Here is a 14,637-nt window from a genome sequence, read left to right as displayed (position 1 = left end):
GCTGAGCCACCCAGGGATCCCCTTGAGATGAATTAAAATGAAAACATAACACCAGAACTTATAGGATGCAGCTAAACATAACCTTAAGACACTGGGAAAAAGCAGAGCAAACTAAACCTGAAGCAAGTAGAAAAACTAAAGCAAGAAAGAGTAAAAAGGGAACTAACAAAATAAAGTACAGAAATATAAGAGGAAATCAATTTAGCTACAAGCTGGTTCTTTGAAAACATCAACCAAGTTAGCATATCTTTACTGAGACTGACCAAGAAAAAAAAAAGAGAAGAATCAGAAATGTAGGAGGGGACATTACCATTGACTCTACAAAATAAAAGGACTTATGAAGGAATACTATGAACAATTGTAGGCCAATAAATTATTAAGTTGGATGAAATAGACAAATTCCTAGAAAGAATAAACTACCAAAACTGACTCAAGAAGAAATAGAAAATCTGAATAGATCTAAGACAAGTGAAGACATTGAAACAATAATTTAAAAAAATATGACAAAAAATATGACAAAGAGAAGCCTAGCCCCAGATGACATCACCAATGACTCCTAGCTCTTTATTTTTAAGTAATCTCTACATACAACATGGGGCTTGAACTTATAACCCCAAATTCAAGAATTGTCTGCTCTACCAACAGAGCCAGCCAAATGTCCCTTTTATCAAAAATTTAAAGGACACTTAATACCAATTTTTCACAGCTTTTCCAAAAAATAAAAGAATTCCAAACTTAGTCTATGAGCCCAGTATTACCCTGATACCAAAATCAGACAAAGCGTCTACAACAAAACTAAAATACAGATGCAAAAATATCAACACAATACTAGCAAAATTAATCCAGCAACAAAAAAAAAGAAAAATAACCCAATTAAAATGGGCAAAAATCTGAATAGGCATTCCTCCAAAGATAATATTCAAGTGGCCAATAAGCACATGGGAAGATACTCAACATTATTAGTCATTAGGGAAACATAAATTAAAACCACAATGAGATACCACTTTATATCCATGAAGATGGTTAGACTCAGAAGTCAGATAATAGTAAGTGTTGGTGAGGATGCAGAGAAATTAGAAACTTTCAGACACACTGCTGGTGGGAATGCAAAATGGCACAGCCATTTTAGGAAAGAATATGGCAGTTCCTCATAAGATTAAACATAGAGTTACCAAATGACCTGGCAAGTCTATTACTAGGTATATATCTAAGAGAAATAAAAACATGGGTTCACAAACTTGCATATGAATATTCATAGCCAAATGTCAACCAACTGGCAGATGGATAAGCAAAACATTATATGTTCGCTATATGGAGTATTATTCAGTCATAAAAAGGAATGAAGTGCTGATTCCAGAAAGATGAATCTCAGAAATATGATGCTAAGCAAAATAATCCAAACACAAAAGACAACATCTTTTTCTGGATATCGCATCACTCCATTTATATGAAAGCATCTAGAATAAACAAATCTATAGAGACAGAAGGCAAATTAGTGGTTGGCTAGAGCTAGGGGTAAGTTGGAATGAGGACTGAGGGAATAAAGTGGTGATAAAGGGTACAAAGTTTCTTTTGGGGGTAAATATTTAATATTGACTGCGGAGATGGCTGTACAATTCTGTGTATAGACTAGAAATATTAAAAAAAGACTAGAAATGTTGAATTGTACATCCTATTAATGGGTGAATTATATGGTATGTGAATTACATCTCAATAAAGCTGATAGATAGATAGATAGATAGATAGATAGATAGATAGATAAACAGCACCCTGTGTTCTTGGACTGGTAGATTTACTTCCCAAACTGACTTACAGGTTAATAAGCTTAATCCCAATAAACATGCCACTGTGTTCTTTTTCATATAAATGGATAGCCTGATCCCAAAATTCATATGATAATACAAAGGACTCATAATAGCCAATCTTAAAAAAGAAGAACAAAGCTAGAAGATTCATACTTCCTGACTTCAAAACTTTCTGCAAAGCTACGGTAATCAAGAGAGTGTGGTACTGGCATAAGGAAATATACGTAGATCAACGGAAGAGAACTGAAAGTCCAGAAATAGACACTCATGTCTACAGTCAGTTTATTTTCAATAAAAGTACCAAAACAAATTAATAGGGGAAGAGTTGTCTTTAACAAATGGTACTGAGCAGCTGGATAACCACATGAATGAAGTTGGACTCCTACCTCACACCCTATAAAAAAACTAAATGAAAATGGCTCTTTTTTTTTTAAAGATTTCATTTATTTATTCATAGAGACAGAGAGAGAGAGGCAGAGACAGGCAGAGGGAGAAGCAGGCTCCATGCAAGGAGCCCGGCATGGGACTCGATCCAGGGTCTCCAGGATCATGCCCTGGGCTGCAGGCCGCACTAAACCGCTGCACCACTGGGGCTGCCCGAAAATGGCTAGTAGACCTAAATGTAAGACATGGTCACTGCGATAATTTTGGTATTCAAAATTATCAAAATTAATAAAAGGGAAAGTATTGGAGGACTTTGGGCAAATATGGTCTGGCATATTTTTTTTTTAGAGTCAAAGGTTTTTAAAGATTTTTACTTATTCATTTGAGAGAGAGAGAGAGAGAGAAAGTGCAGGAGTTGAAACTATAAGCCATTTACTCCTATGTTGTAGAAGGAAACATAGAGGTAAATATTCATGACCTTGTTCAGGCAATGGTTTCTTAGGTATGCCATCAAAAGCATACCACACCAAAAAAAAAAAAGTGACAAATGAAAGATGTACACATTATACTTCAGCAAAATGTAAAACTGCATATCAAAGGATACCGTCAATAACGTGAAAAGACAACTCACAATGATAGAAATATTTACAAATCACATACCTGGCATCATATATCCAGACTATAAATTAGTCTCTTATTGTAAAGATTTATTTGAGAGAGAGAAAGTGAGCATGTGCACATGAGCAGGGAAAAGGGCAGAGGAAGAGAGAATCCTCAAGCAGACTCCCCACTGAGCATGGAGTCTGACATGGGACTCAATCCCAGGACCCTGAGATCATGACCTGAGCCAAAACCAAGACTCAACAGACTGAGCCATCCAGTCGCCCCATATATAATTAACTCTTACAACTTAATAATAAAAAGACAACCCAATTAAAATGGGGCAAATAATCTGAACAGACATTACTCTAGGCACATGAAAAGGTGCTCTACACGACTAGTCACCAGGAAAATGCAAATCAAAACCACAATAAGGTAGACTTCCTACCCATACCCTTTGGCTAGATAAAAACTAAGAATTGTTGGTGAGGAGGTAGAGAAATTGGAGGTCTCACACACTGCACTATAGTGGGAACATAAAATGCTGTGGAAAACACCCTGGCAGTTCCTCAAACCTAAAACATAGAGTTATCACACGATCCAGCAATTCCTCCTTGAGGTATATGCCCAAGAGAAACGAAAACATACGTCCACAGGAAAATGCATATCCCATTGTTCATAGTGGCTAGGAGTCTACAGGCGGAAACAGCTATATGTTCACCAACTGATAAACAAGAGTAGTCTATCCATCCAGGGAAATAGCATTTGGCAATGAAAAGAATAAAGTACTGATACAAGTGACAGCATGGATTATCCTTAAAGATATCATGGTAAAAAAAAAAAAAAAAGATACCGTAGTAAGTGCAAGAGTGGGGTTCAAGGAGGAACAGAAAGGAGACTGATAGCTAATGGTTAAGGGGTTTGGGATGGCTGTTGAAAATGTCCTAAACTTGACTGTAATAGTTACAGAACTCTGTGACTACACTAAAATACCTGAACTAGGGCACCTGGGTAGCTCAATTGGTTAAGCAACTGCCTTTAGCTCAGGTCCAAGCTGGGTCAGGCTACTCCCTCTCTCTCTGCCTCCCAGGCTTCCCCTGCTTGTGTTCTATCAAATAAATAAATAAAATCTTAAGAAAAAAATAAAGTGTACAGTTCAGGGGCACCTGGCTGATTCAGTTTGTAGAGCATATGACTCATCTCAGGGTCATGAATTCACGTTAGACGTGGAGCCTACTTAAATAAATAGATAGATAGATAGATAGATAGATAGAGCATATAGTTCAGGGATTTTATTTTTTTAAGATTTGTTTATTTATTTATTTGACACATACACACAGAGCATGAGAAGGGGAGGAGCAAGAAGATCCATCCATTTAAATGGATGAATATTCTGGTATGCACGTGAACATATGTATGAATATATCTAAACAAAGTTGTAAAATATCTCATTTTTGTTTTAGGAAAAATTGGGGGAAGTTCAACACAGTCTATTGGATGGGTATTTGGGAGTTGTTAGTTTTGTTGGGAGTGGTTATGGTATTTATGGGAAGGGTTTTATAAGTCCTTATCTGTTGTAGATGGAAAATGCTTTTGGGGAAATCTGTGAAGTCCAGATCCTTCACCTGTGCACAGATGTTTCCCTCTCCCCCGTCTCACTGGGGGCAACCACAGGATCAAGTTACCTGAGTAGGAATGACTTCCCAAGGGGATCCCTGGGTGGCTCAGTGGTTTAGCGCCTGTCTTTGGCCCAGGGTGCGATCCTGGAGTCCCGGGATCTAGTCCCGCGTCGGGCTCCCTGCACAGAGCCTGCTTATTCCTCTGCCTGTGTCTCTGCACCCCCCCCCATGTCTAGAATAAGTAAGTAAGTAAGTAAGTAAATAAATAAATAAATAAACCTTAAAAAAAAAAAAGAGTGACTTCCCCAACACACACACATATACACAGGTAGTCCAGGGAAAACTCAAAAAAAGAGAGGAAACCTTACAGGCAGACTGCTCCTTGGGTAATGTATGCACACAGAACAGAGAGACCATTTTCTCACTGGGGAACACTCTCCTCAGATGCACAGTTAATGGTTTCCCTTCCCAGACCCAGCCTGCCAAGCATAAGCTTGGGGACATGCCCTGAGCTCCAGGCCTAGGGAGGAAGAAGGGTCAAGGTCTGGACCACGCTGGTGGGAGACTAAGTGGGTAATACCCACATGGGCCCCCAGCCTGCAAGCAGGGCTTGGATGGAGCCAAGTTCAGAGGAAGAGAGTCCTGGAATCTGCCATCCCAGAAATGAATCCCAAGATGTCTGGATCCTGTGCAGGCACCAGCAGTGGGGGCTTGCCCTGTCTGTCTCTCTGAAGGAGCTTCAGGGATATAGGCTCGGGATGGGGACCCAGCACTTACAGAAGTTTGTAGGGGGTGGATAAGGAGGTCCAAGGCACCTTCCCCCTCAGGTGCCTGGGGAGAGTGGTCTACATGGCAGGAGCCCCAGAGCTTTGGGAAATGGGAATGCTAACACCATTTCCTCCCAGGGAACAGGAAGGCAACTGCACTTGGCACTCGCCAGCATGGTGAAGACATGCTGCAACGCAGAAAGTTCATTACCATTATTGGAGCAACCTTGACTCCAGTCTCTAAAACCCTAAAGTGTCTTTCATGCATTTCAGCTTTGTTATGAAGTTCTCAAAAATTAATTTAAATTTAAAATCATTTTAATTTGCAGGATCAAAAAAAATTTCAGGATCTACAGCAGGAGTTTTTTTGGTTGGAGAGTAAAATGGAAAGGGAGTTTTGAAGTCAGAAAAAACAACAGGTTGTTACAACCCCCTCAGGAGGCTGAGGCTTTATTTATGGAAACAGGGTCAGCCAGAACTTTTTTTTTTTTTTAAGTAGGCTCCTTGCCCAACGTGGGGCTTGAACGCATGACCCACAGATCAAGAGTCGCACGCTCTACTGACCGAACCAGGCAGGTGCCCCCAGAACAATGTAAACAAACAGCAGATGCAGTCTCTGGTTTTCTCCTGTGAGGCCAGCGGCCAGGACTCATCACATCGGAGATAACCGACGTCTCGAGGAGACAGACACGGACTTCCAGGAGCAGCTTTCTAGAATCTGGCTGGGCTCCTGACCACTGTGGCGCGTTAGCTTATTCCAGATGGCCACTTCCTAAAACTCGCTACGGTGGCGGGGCCTGGGGGATGAGGGCGGGGCCTGGGAGCTGTGGGCGGGACCCGGGAGGGGGTGGGGCCTGGGAGTCATGGGCCGGGCCTGGGAGGGTGGGGCGTGGGAAATGAAGGAGGGGCCCGGGTGAGGAGAGCGGGGCCTGGGAGGTGAGGGACGGGCGTGGGGAGGAGGGCGGGGCCTGGGAGATGAGGGAAGGGCCCAGGTGGGGAGGGCGGGGCCTGGGATGAGGGCGGGGCCTGGGAGCTGTGGGCGGGACCCGGGAGGAGGCGGGGCCTGGGAGTCATGGGCCGGGCCTGGGAGGGTGGGGCGTGGGAAATGAAGGAGGGGCCCGGGTGAGGAGAGCGGGGCCTGGGAGGTGAGGGACGGGCGTGGGGAGGAGGGCGGGGCCTGGGAGATGAGGGAAGGGCCCAGGTGGGGAGGGCGGGGCCTAGTAGCCGTGGGCGGGACTCGGGAGGGGGCGGGGCCGGGGATGAGGGAAGGGCCCAGGTGAGGAGGGCGGGGCCTGGGATGAGGGCGGGCTGGAGCTGTGGCGGGATCGGAGGGCGGGGCCTGGGTAGGGTGGCTGGCGCGTGGCGGACTCGGGAGGAGGGTGGGGCTTCGGATCTGTGGGCGAGGCCTGGGAGATGAGGGACGGGCCTGGGGATGAGGGCGGGGCCTCGGAGCTGTGGGCGGGGCCACAGATGAGGGTGGGGCCCGGGTGGGGAAGGCGGGGCCTGGGAGTCCTAGGCCGGGCCTAGGAGGTGAGGCCAGGGCATGGGAGCCTGCCATTCTGGGAGAGCTCTCCAGGTGGAGCTCGTGCTCCAGCTGGCTCGGGAGCCCTGGGTGGCAGCCGCCCCGGAGTCTGCAGGGACAAGTACACACTGCGCTCAAGGGGCACCTAGTTTTCCTCGCTCAACGGGGGCGACTTAGCTCCCGGCGGGCATATGGCAAAGTCTGCAGACACTTTTGGTTGTCACCGCTACGGGTGGATCCTGGCACCTGGAGAGTAGAGGCCCGGATGCTGCCCAATATCCCACAGGGCACAACACAGTCCTCACCACAGAGAATTATCCGTGAGGGTGAGGGACGCTGCAATCTCAGCCCCAGATCTGGTGGTGTGCTAACCATGCCTGTGGAGCGTCTCAAACCTTCTCTCAAGAGCCCTCTTGTTGCCAGCTCTAGTTTTCTGGGCACTATTTACCCTGTCAGGGGTGAGTGCTAGGGTTGGCAGGCTAGTCTTTCCCCACTTTGAGCCTTCACACCTTGACAGGGGCTTGTAAAGGATGGCAGAGGACTCTAACCCAACCAGCCCCAGAGGAAGGGCAGGCGAGGTGACATGACATTTGGTCTGGCCAGCCTGACTGGCTAGTTGGTGCAGACACTTAGCTAAGCAGCTTGTACCAATCCCAGAGCTAGCTACCATGGCAACCCCCTGGGGGGGGTAGTGGGAGGGAGCTGGTCATTGTGGTAACCCCCAGCAACCTCAGCCAGGGTTTGGGGGGGTACATTCTCTAATCCTAGGTGCACAAACAGGCCTCTGAGGGCTTCACAGCCATGTCCGAGCCTGTCTGCCAGCCCCCCTTCACAAGCCAGCTGGGTCACTCAGTACTGTGCACTCTGGAAGACTTCATCCATCAAGGCAGGCTGGGGGCAGGCTGCTCTGACACTGTGCCCACGTTTCCAGCCTCCAAGGCCTCCGTAACCTCAACTGGGCCACACATGCAGCCTTCTCTGTCTCTAGCAACAAATCTCAAAGTCTGGTCTTGTCTGACACGTGCACTGTGGCCTCTCCAGCTCTCTTCTGATTACTGCCTATATGGAATATCTTTTGTCATCCTTTTACTTTCAACCTATTTGTTTTTGAATCTAGAATGTGTGTGTTGTGTCTTTTTTTTTAAGATGTTATTTATTGATGAGACACACACAGAGAGGCAGAGACACAGGCAGAGGGAGAAGCAGGGTCCCTGTGGGGAACCTGATGCTGGACTCGATCCCAGGACTCCGGGATCACGACCTGAACCAAAGGAAGATGCTCAACCACTGAACCACACAGGCGTCCCTAAAATGTGTCTCTTGTAGAGGGTATAGTGAGATGGTACCTTTTTTTCTTTTACTCGATTCTGCCAATTCTGCTTTGTGCGCGTGTGTGCCTGTGCGTGCATACGTGTGCATGGTAACACGAAGAATTCAGTGGCATTCAGTACATTCACACGGTTGGCAGCTGTTATCACTATCCAGTTTCCAAACACTTTCATCACCCCAAAGAGAAATGCTGTACCCGTCAGCAAGCACTCCCATTGCCGCCACCTCCTAGCCCCTGGCAACCACTAATCCACTTTCTATCTCCACCAATTTGCCTGTTCTGGATGTTTCATAGAAACTGAAGCATAGGCATCCTGGGTGGCTCAGTGGTTTAGCAACGCCTTTGGCCTAGGGTGTGATCCTGGAGACCTAGGATCGAGTCCCATGTTGGGCTCCCTGCATGGAGCCTGCTTCTCTCTCTGCCTGCATCTCTGCCCCTCTCTCTCTCTGTGTGTGTCTCTCATGAATAAATAAATAAAATCTTAAAAAAAAAAAGAAAAGAAATAGAAGCTTGCAGTACGTGGTCCTTTGTGTCTGGCTGCTTCACTTAGTGCTTGATTTAGCACTGGGCCATGCCACCTTCCCTCTCAGCCCACCTTGGCCAGACTGATCCCTCTCCCTGTCCCTCAGGGCTCCAGGGGCCCGACTTTGCTGAGGTCCTGGTCTTCCAAGGTTCAAGTCTCTGGATAATATTAACGGTGACCACGGACTGGACGACCAGAATACCTGAGCTCTGTGCTGAGCACTTCCCACACATTATCTTGTTTAGTATCAATCTCGAGGCAATCCTGGGAGGAGGAAACCATGATCATCCCCCTACCGGTTCCAGTTGGTAAGTGGACCACACTCAGCACACCACATTCCTATGCCTCTCCTCCGATCTTCTTGGCGCAGGTTTGCACCAGCTCTCCGTTTTCTGCCACTGTATTACCCCAAGTGGGTTAACATTTCAGTGCTTCAATTGCTCACCTGTCTCACAGAGGTGCTGTGAAGATCAAAGAGGCTAAGCCTCCAGCTCACCTGGAGCATAATGAGCACTCCTTCTAGTGGTTGTTTTCCTGGGGAGGGAGCCCACCAGAGTTGCAAGGGTGAAGGGGACAGTGAGGAGATAAAGGAATGAGGGAATGGTGAACTTTGGTCTGTGTTTCCAACTTCTTTTCATCACCAGAAAAGCAGACCTCAAAACCACTAGGTTGGGCAGCCCGGGTGGCTCAGCAGTTTAGTGCCGCCTTCAGCCCAGGGCGTGATCCTGGAAACCCGGGATCAAGTCCCACGTCAGGCACCCTGCATGGAGCCTGCTTCTCCCTCTGCCCGTGTCTCTGCCTCTCTCTCTCTCTCTCTCTCTCTCTCTCTCTCTCATGAATAAATAAAATCTTAAAAAAAAAAAACCACTAGGTTAACTTTCCCTCTGCCCCTCCTTCCCTGGGCCCTGGCAACCACTAGTCTGCTTCATGTCTCCATGGAGTTGTCTGTTTCATACCAATGGAACCATACCACATGTGGCCTTTTGTGTCTGGCTTCTTTCCTCAACACTTGACAAAGAATGCAAGCTTGGAGCTTTGGTTATGCCTGACTTCAAAGCCCCATTCCTGCCCCTGTTTGGGGGGTGGGGAAGCCCATCACAAGGGGCATAAGGGAATGGGGGCTAAGATGCCTGGGAAGACAGCATAGAGGGCAGGAAGCTTCTGGAAGCCAGGTGGTTTACCTTTGCTGTGGCTTCTTCATTGCCCTCTACCATCTTCCGGAGCTTTATCAGGTGCCATAGATCCTGAGCGGGCTGGCCTGTGCCCTGGCTGCCCTCCAGCAGCTGGGAAGTGGTAGGGAGGTCCTGCAGCGTGGCCAGCTGGCTCTCCATCTTGTCTATGCGGCTCACGACATGGTCAAAGACATTGCTGAGCCTCTTCATGGGGTTGAGGATGGGCTGGGCGTCTGCTTCCCGGGGCATGAACACAGTAGGCGAGGTTTGGAGAAAGTCTTCATCTCCTGAGAGGACTTTCTTGAGCTCAGCCATGTGGATGTGCTCCAAGATGCCCTGGAGCAGGAGGTGCAGCGCCTTGAAGTTCACAACCCCGCACTGCGGGATGGCGATGTTGACCAGCTCGGAGAACGTGAGCGAGAAGCTCATCCTGCAAGGAGGGCCGGCTGGGCTGGCGTTCTGGGAGTCCTTGGGGACAAGCGGTGGCCTTCACAGAACCCACAACCTGTGCGGACAGGTCCTTAGAGGCCTAGGGAGGCTGCAGGTCATGGCAGTCAGGGAGAAAATGACCTCTGTCCTGGCCGGAGCTTGGATGAGAGGTTCTGGTTGCTAGGACACCAAAGAACATGGGCAAGTGGGCGTGGAGCCTGGCATGGGGCAGGGTGGGTGCTCAATTAAAACTTGCTGAGTGTTTGAACAAAGGGTCCTTCAGTTATGTCAGAGCGATGACCCCTTCCAAGAGGCATGCAGCAAAGGTAATGGGGAAGCAGCTCGCTTCTCTGAAGCCTCTAGGGTCAGGACAGGAGAGAGTTCTTGGAGTTAGGAGAGCCTTGCTTTTGAGAAAAGAGAATGTAGAGAAAAGAGACTGAAGAGCTAATCTGGTCTCCAGACCCACACCTAATGTGCCACAGGTGTTAGGGTTTCTGGTGGGGTTGGAGGTGGGGGTGGAGAGCGGGGGTAAATAGGGCAAGAGGCAGCTGGCTTCCCACAGGTCTGAACCCTGCATGGCCCTGCCCACCCAGGGGCCCCAGTGAGGACGCCCTTGCCAAACCTTGCTCTCCTTCCTGCTAGAGCCGGGGCTCGTGAACGCCCCAGTGCCCAGGACGCAGCTGTGAGCCAGCTGCTGCAGGACCGGGAAATGATTTGGGCCCCTCTGTGGTCAGGCCCCACTTGTGTCAATTCTTGGACAAGACAATGGCAGCCTCCTCGTCCTGGTCTCCTAGGGAAGTCTGCAGGGAAGGTCCTTGGCTTAACCCCCTGGAGCCCCCACTCCTGGCCCACCCCACCCTTCTAGACATGATACACACTGCCTCTATGCAGTCCACAGCAAGAGCCCCGCTCAGGGGTGTCGTTGGCTAAAGAGCAATCTCCCCCAGCTTCCCCACAGAAGGTGGAGCACCTGTCCTCTCTGGGTTTATGGAGATGGTGCGTGACTCTTCCAGAACAGCTGTGTGACCTTGTGCAAATGACTTAACCTCTCTGAGTCTTAGCTTCCCTGCCTGCTAAATTGGAAATGAAACTTTCCATTTGAGGTTCCCGCAGGGAGGGGAAGTATGCATATGTGCGTGTGCCTACACAGAAATAACACATGCAAAGTGCCAGGCCAGTATGACTCAAAAAAATTCCTTTCTCCAGAACTGACCTGATATCCCACTCTTGCCAATGGTCATGGCCCGGGAGACTTGTTATGAATTTAACGTGTGTATTTTCAGGGGTGTTGTTTATTTATTTTAATTTTTTATTTATTTTTAAGATTTTATTAATTCATGAGAGACAGAGAGGCAGAGACACAGGCAGAGGGAGCAGCAGGCTCTATGCAGGGAGCCGGACGCGGGACTCGATCCCTGGTCTCCAGGGTCACGCCCTGGGCTGAGGGCGGCGCTAAACCACTGAGCCACCCGAGCTGCCCTATTTTTACTTATTTTCCTATTTTTATTTATTTATTTTTTAAGATTTTATTTATTCATGAGTGAGAGAGACAGAGAGACAGAGAGACAGGCAGAGGGAGAAGCAGGCTCCATGCTGGGAGTCCGACGTGGGACTTGATCCCAGGACTCCAGTATCACACCCTGGGCCAAAGGCAGGCGCTGAACTGCTGAGCCACCCAGGGATCCTCCCTATTTTTAAAAAAGATTTTATTTGTTTGAGAGAGATGGCCAGCAAGAGCAGGGGGAGGGGCACAAGGAGAAGCAGACTCCCTGCTGAGCAAGGAGCCCAATGATGTGGGGCTCCATTCTCCATCCCAGGACCCTGAGATTATGACCTGAGCTGGAAGTAGATGCTTAACCAACTGAGCCATTGGATGACGCCTGAGTGGCTCAGCGGTTAAGCGTGCCTTTGGCTCAGGGTGTGGTCCTGGCATCAAGTCCTGGATCAGGCTCCTCGCAGGGAGCCTGCTTCTCCCTTTGCCTGTGTCTCTGTCTCTCTTTCTGTGTGTCTCTCATGAATAAATAAAATCTTTTAAAAAAAATAACCGACTGAGCCACGCAGGTGCCCCTGGGATGTTGCTTATTAATTACATGTTTTTGACCTCACGTTAGCAGATGCTTCTGCTGAGGCCATCACTGCTCTATCCACAAACACTAGTTCTTCAGGAACAGTGGGCACTCATGTTGGGACCCTCCATGCTACAACAGCCACTACTCTTCACACACGCCAACCTGCTTTGAAAGAATTGCTTAATTACATTAAAGAAGTTTTACCACCTCAAGTGACAAGAAAAAACAATACAAACCCCACAGAAATAAAACAAGAACAAAACATACAAAGACCCACTCCTGTTGTGATAAATGATACTTATACGTGCAGTTCAGTCTGCGTCCCACTTGGATATTCCTTTTTCTTTCTTTTTTGATAACAGCTTTATTGAGATATAATTCCCATTCCACACAATTCACTCATTTAAAGTCTACAATCCAGTAACTTGTAGCATCACAGAGCTGTGCACCCATCACTGCAATCAGCTTTATTTAGCACATCACCCTAACAAGAAATGCCATCTGCAGGAGCACTCACTCCCCGTTCCCATCCTCTTGCCCCCCAGTGCCTGGCATTCACTAACCTACTTTTTGCCTCTATAGGTTTGCCTATTTTGGACATTTCATATAAATGAAATTCTATAATATGTGACCTTTTGTAACCGCTTCCTTTCACTGAGCATCATATTTTCAAGGCTCACCCACACTGTAGCAGGTGTCACTACTTCATTCCCGTTTCATGGCTGAGTCATTCCATTGTAGAGATCAGTTTTTTTTTTTTTTTTGAGATAGATCAGTTTTTTTTTTTTTGATAGATCAGTTTTTAATCCGTCCAGCCACAGATGGATATTTGGGCCAATCCTACCTTCTTACTATTGTGGACAATGCTGCTATGAGCAGTTGTGTACAGGTTTTCAATTATTTGGTGTTTATGGCTAGAGGTGGAACTGCCAGGTCAGACGGTGACTCCGTGTTAACACTCTGAGGAACTGTCACACTTTTCCACAGTGGCTACAGTCTTTTACATTCCTACCCCTAGCTGTGGGGCTTCCCATTTCTCTCCATTGTCATAAACACTTGTGACTGTTCATCTTTCTTTATTATAGCTATGGATGCTACTTGCTATGTGACCATCAGGCTTAAGCCACCTGCCATATGCTCACTTACCCGGGGTACTCAGCATGGTTGTTTGAGACTTTCAGATGTTTAAAATGACCACCGCTCCAGTGGATCACGTTTCCCTGAGAAAGAATACCCAGAAACCTTGAAAAAGATGCAAGCACAGGCTACCTGGGGGAGTGCCCAGAGAGATGACCACTCTCTTCAAGAACAAGATGCCAGCTGTAGTACCTACGCAGGGGTAACATGGGTGGATGAACATTCTCATCCCAAACTTGTCCCTGACCCTAGCAGATGTCATAAGTGGCTCAACTGCCATTCCCACCAACCAGGTGAATGTCCATTCATTAGTGGATCATGAAGCCCTGAATGTCTTGTTGGTGAGCCCAGGGGGAATTTATGCTCAGATGGACATTCTTGCTGCACCTATGTAAACACCACATAAATATGATGGGTCAAGTAGAATAGTTTGTGGCTGGCTAGGCTTTAAAAAGAAAAAGCCACCTGGTCCTCCAGGGAAAGCCAGTTGGACCCTAGGGCAGGTTTTCACAGCCTGGGTTTGGCCATCGAGGTCCTCGTCTTCAGGATCTGGTACCAGAGCCAGTAGCCAGGTTTGTTTCTGATAACGACCTGTGCAGCAGGTGGCTGACAGATTCTGTGTGACTTCGGTGTAGCAACCGTTCTGTGAGACGCTGCAGGGCAGTGGGAGGGTGTGTAACCAGAGCCCAGCTGCAATGTCTTTCTCTAAGCAAACCCCTGAGCAGCACAGTTGGCCATGTCAGAGCTCTCCATGCCGCAGACCCAGGTTCTGAGGACCAACTGTGCAGGCCTCTGGTTCCGCAGGGTACGGAAGGGAGAGAAGAAGAGCCCCTGAATCAGGAAGTGGCCTGGCACCGTGAGTCCTGGGGCTGCTGGGAGGGCCTCAGTGTGCTCCTGTGAACATAAACAACTTCATAGCACACCAGCATCTGATAGCGCGGCTCTGCCTCAGTGATAGGCCAACACAAAACAGGACCAGCTGTAGTCATGTTCGAGCTCAAAAACAGGAACATTGTCCAGACCACAAACATGACCCAACAGCCCCCTATCCTGGCTGATATGAGTGACTGTTGCTTCTTGACCAGCTAGGGCGTTAGTTCTGTTTCGTTCCTCTTTCCTTCTAGATAAGATGGATTGAGAGACCTAATCACAGAATTACCTTATGTCCTGTCAGTGCCAGTCCAAAACACTCCCCCTCTCCCTAACGCGGACCAGATCCTGTGATCCCTTCTAAGTTAACCCACCCAGAGATGCCGGTGGGCTCCTCACAGGGCTGTGAG

The 14,637-nt window shown here is 47.9% G+C and overlaps 1 protein-coding gene across 1 annotated transcript in view; it reads right to left on the bottom strand.

Annotated features, from left to right (window-relative positions):
* The window catches only part of CUNH16orf96 (chromosome unknown C16orf96 homolog), a 44,115-nt gene extending 33,964 nt beyond the window's left edge, over window positions 1-10,151 (bottom strand). Inside the window, exon 1 of the mRNA XM_055340675.1 lies at window positions 9,732-10,151. Coding sequence (XP_055196650.1) covers window positions 9,732-10,151 — 420 coding nt within the window. The remainder of the gene's footprint in view (window positions 1-9,731) is intronic.
* Window positions 10,152-14,637: the final 4,486 nt, after the last annotated feature.

This window comes from Nyctereutes procyonoides, unplaced genomic scaffold (genome assembly GCF_905146905.1).
Source record: "Nyctereutes procyonoides isolate TBG_1078 unplaced genomic scaffold, NYPRO_anot_genome, whole genome shotgun sequence".
NCBI lineage: Eukaryota > Metazoa > Chordata > Mammalia > Carnivora > Canidae > Nyctereutes > Nyctereutes procyonoides.
The sequence above is the reverse complement of the archived record's forward strand: the minus strand, read 5'-3'. Positions and strand labels throughout refer to the sequence as shown.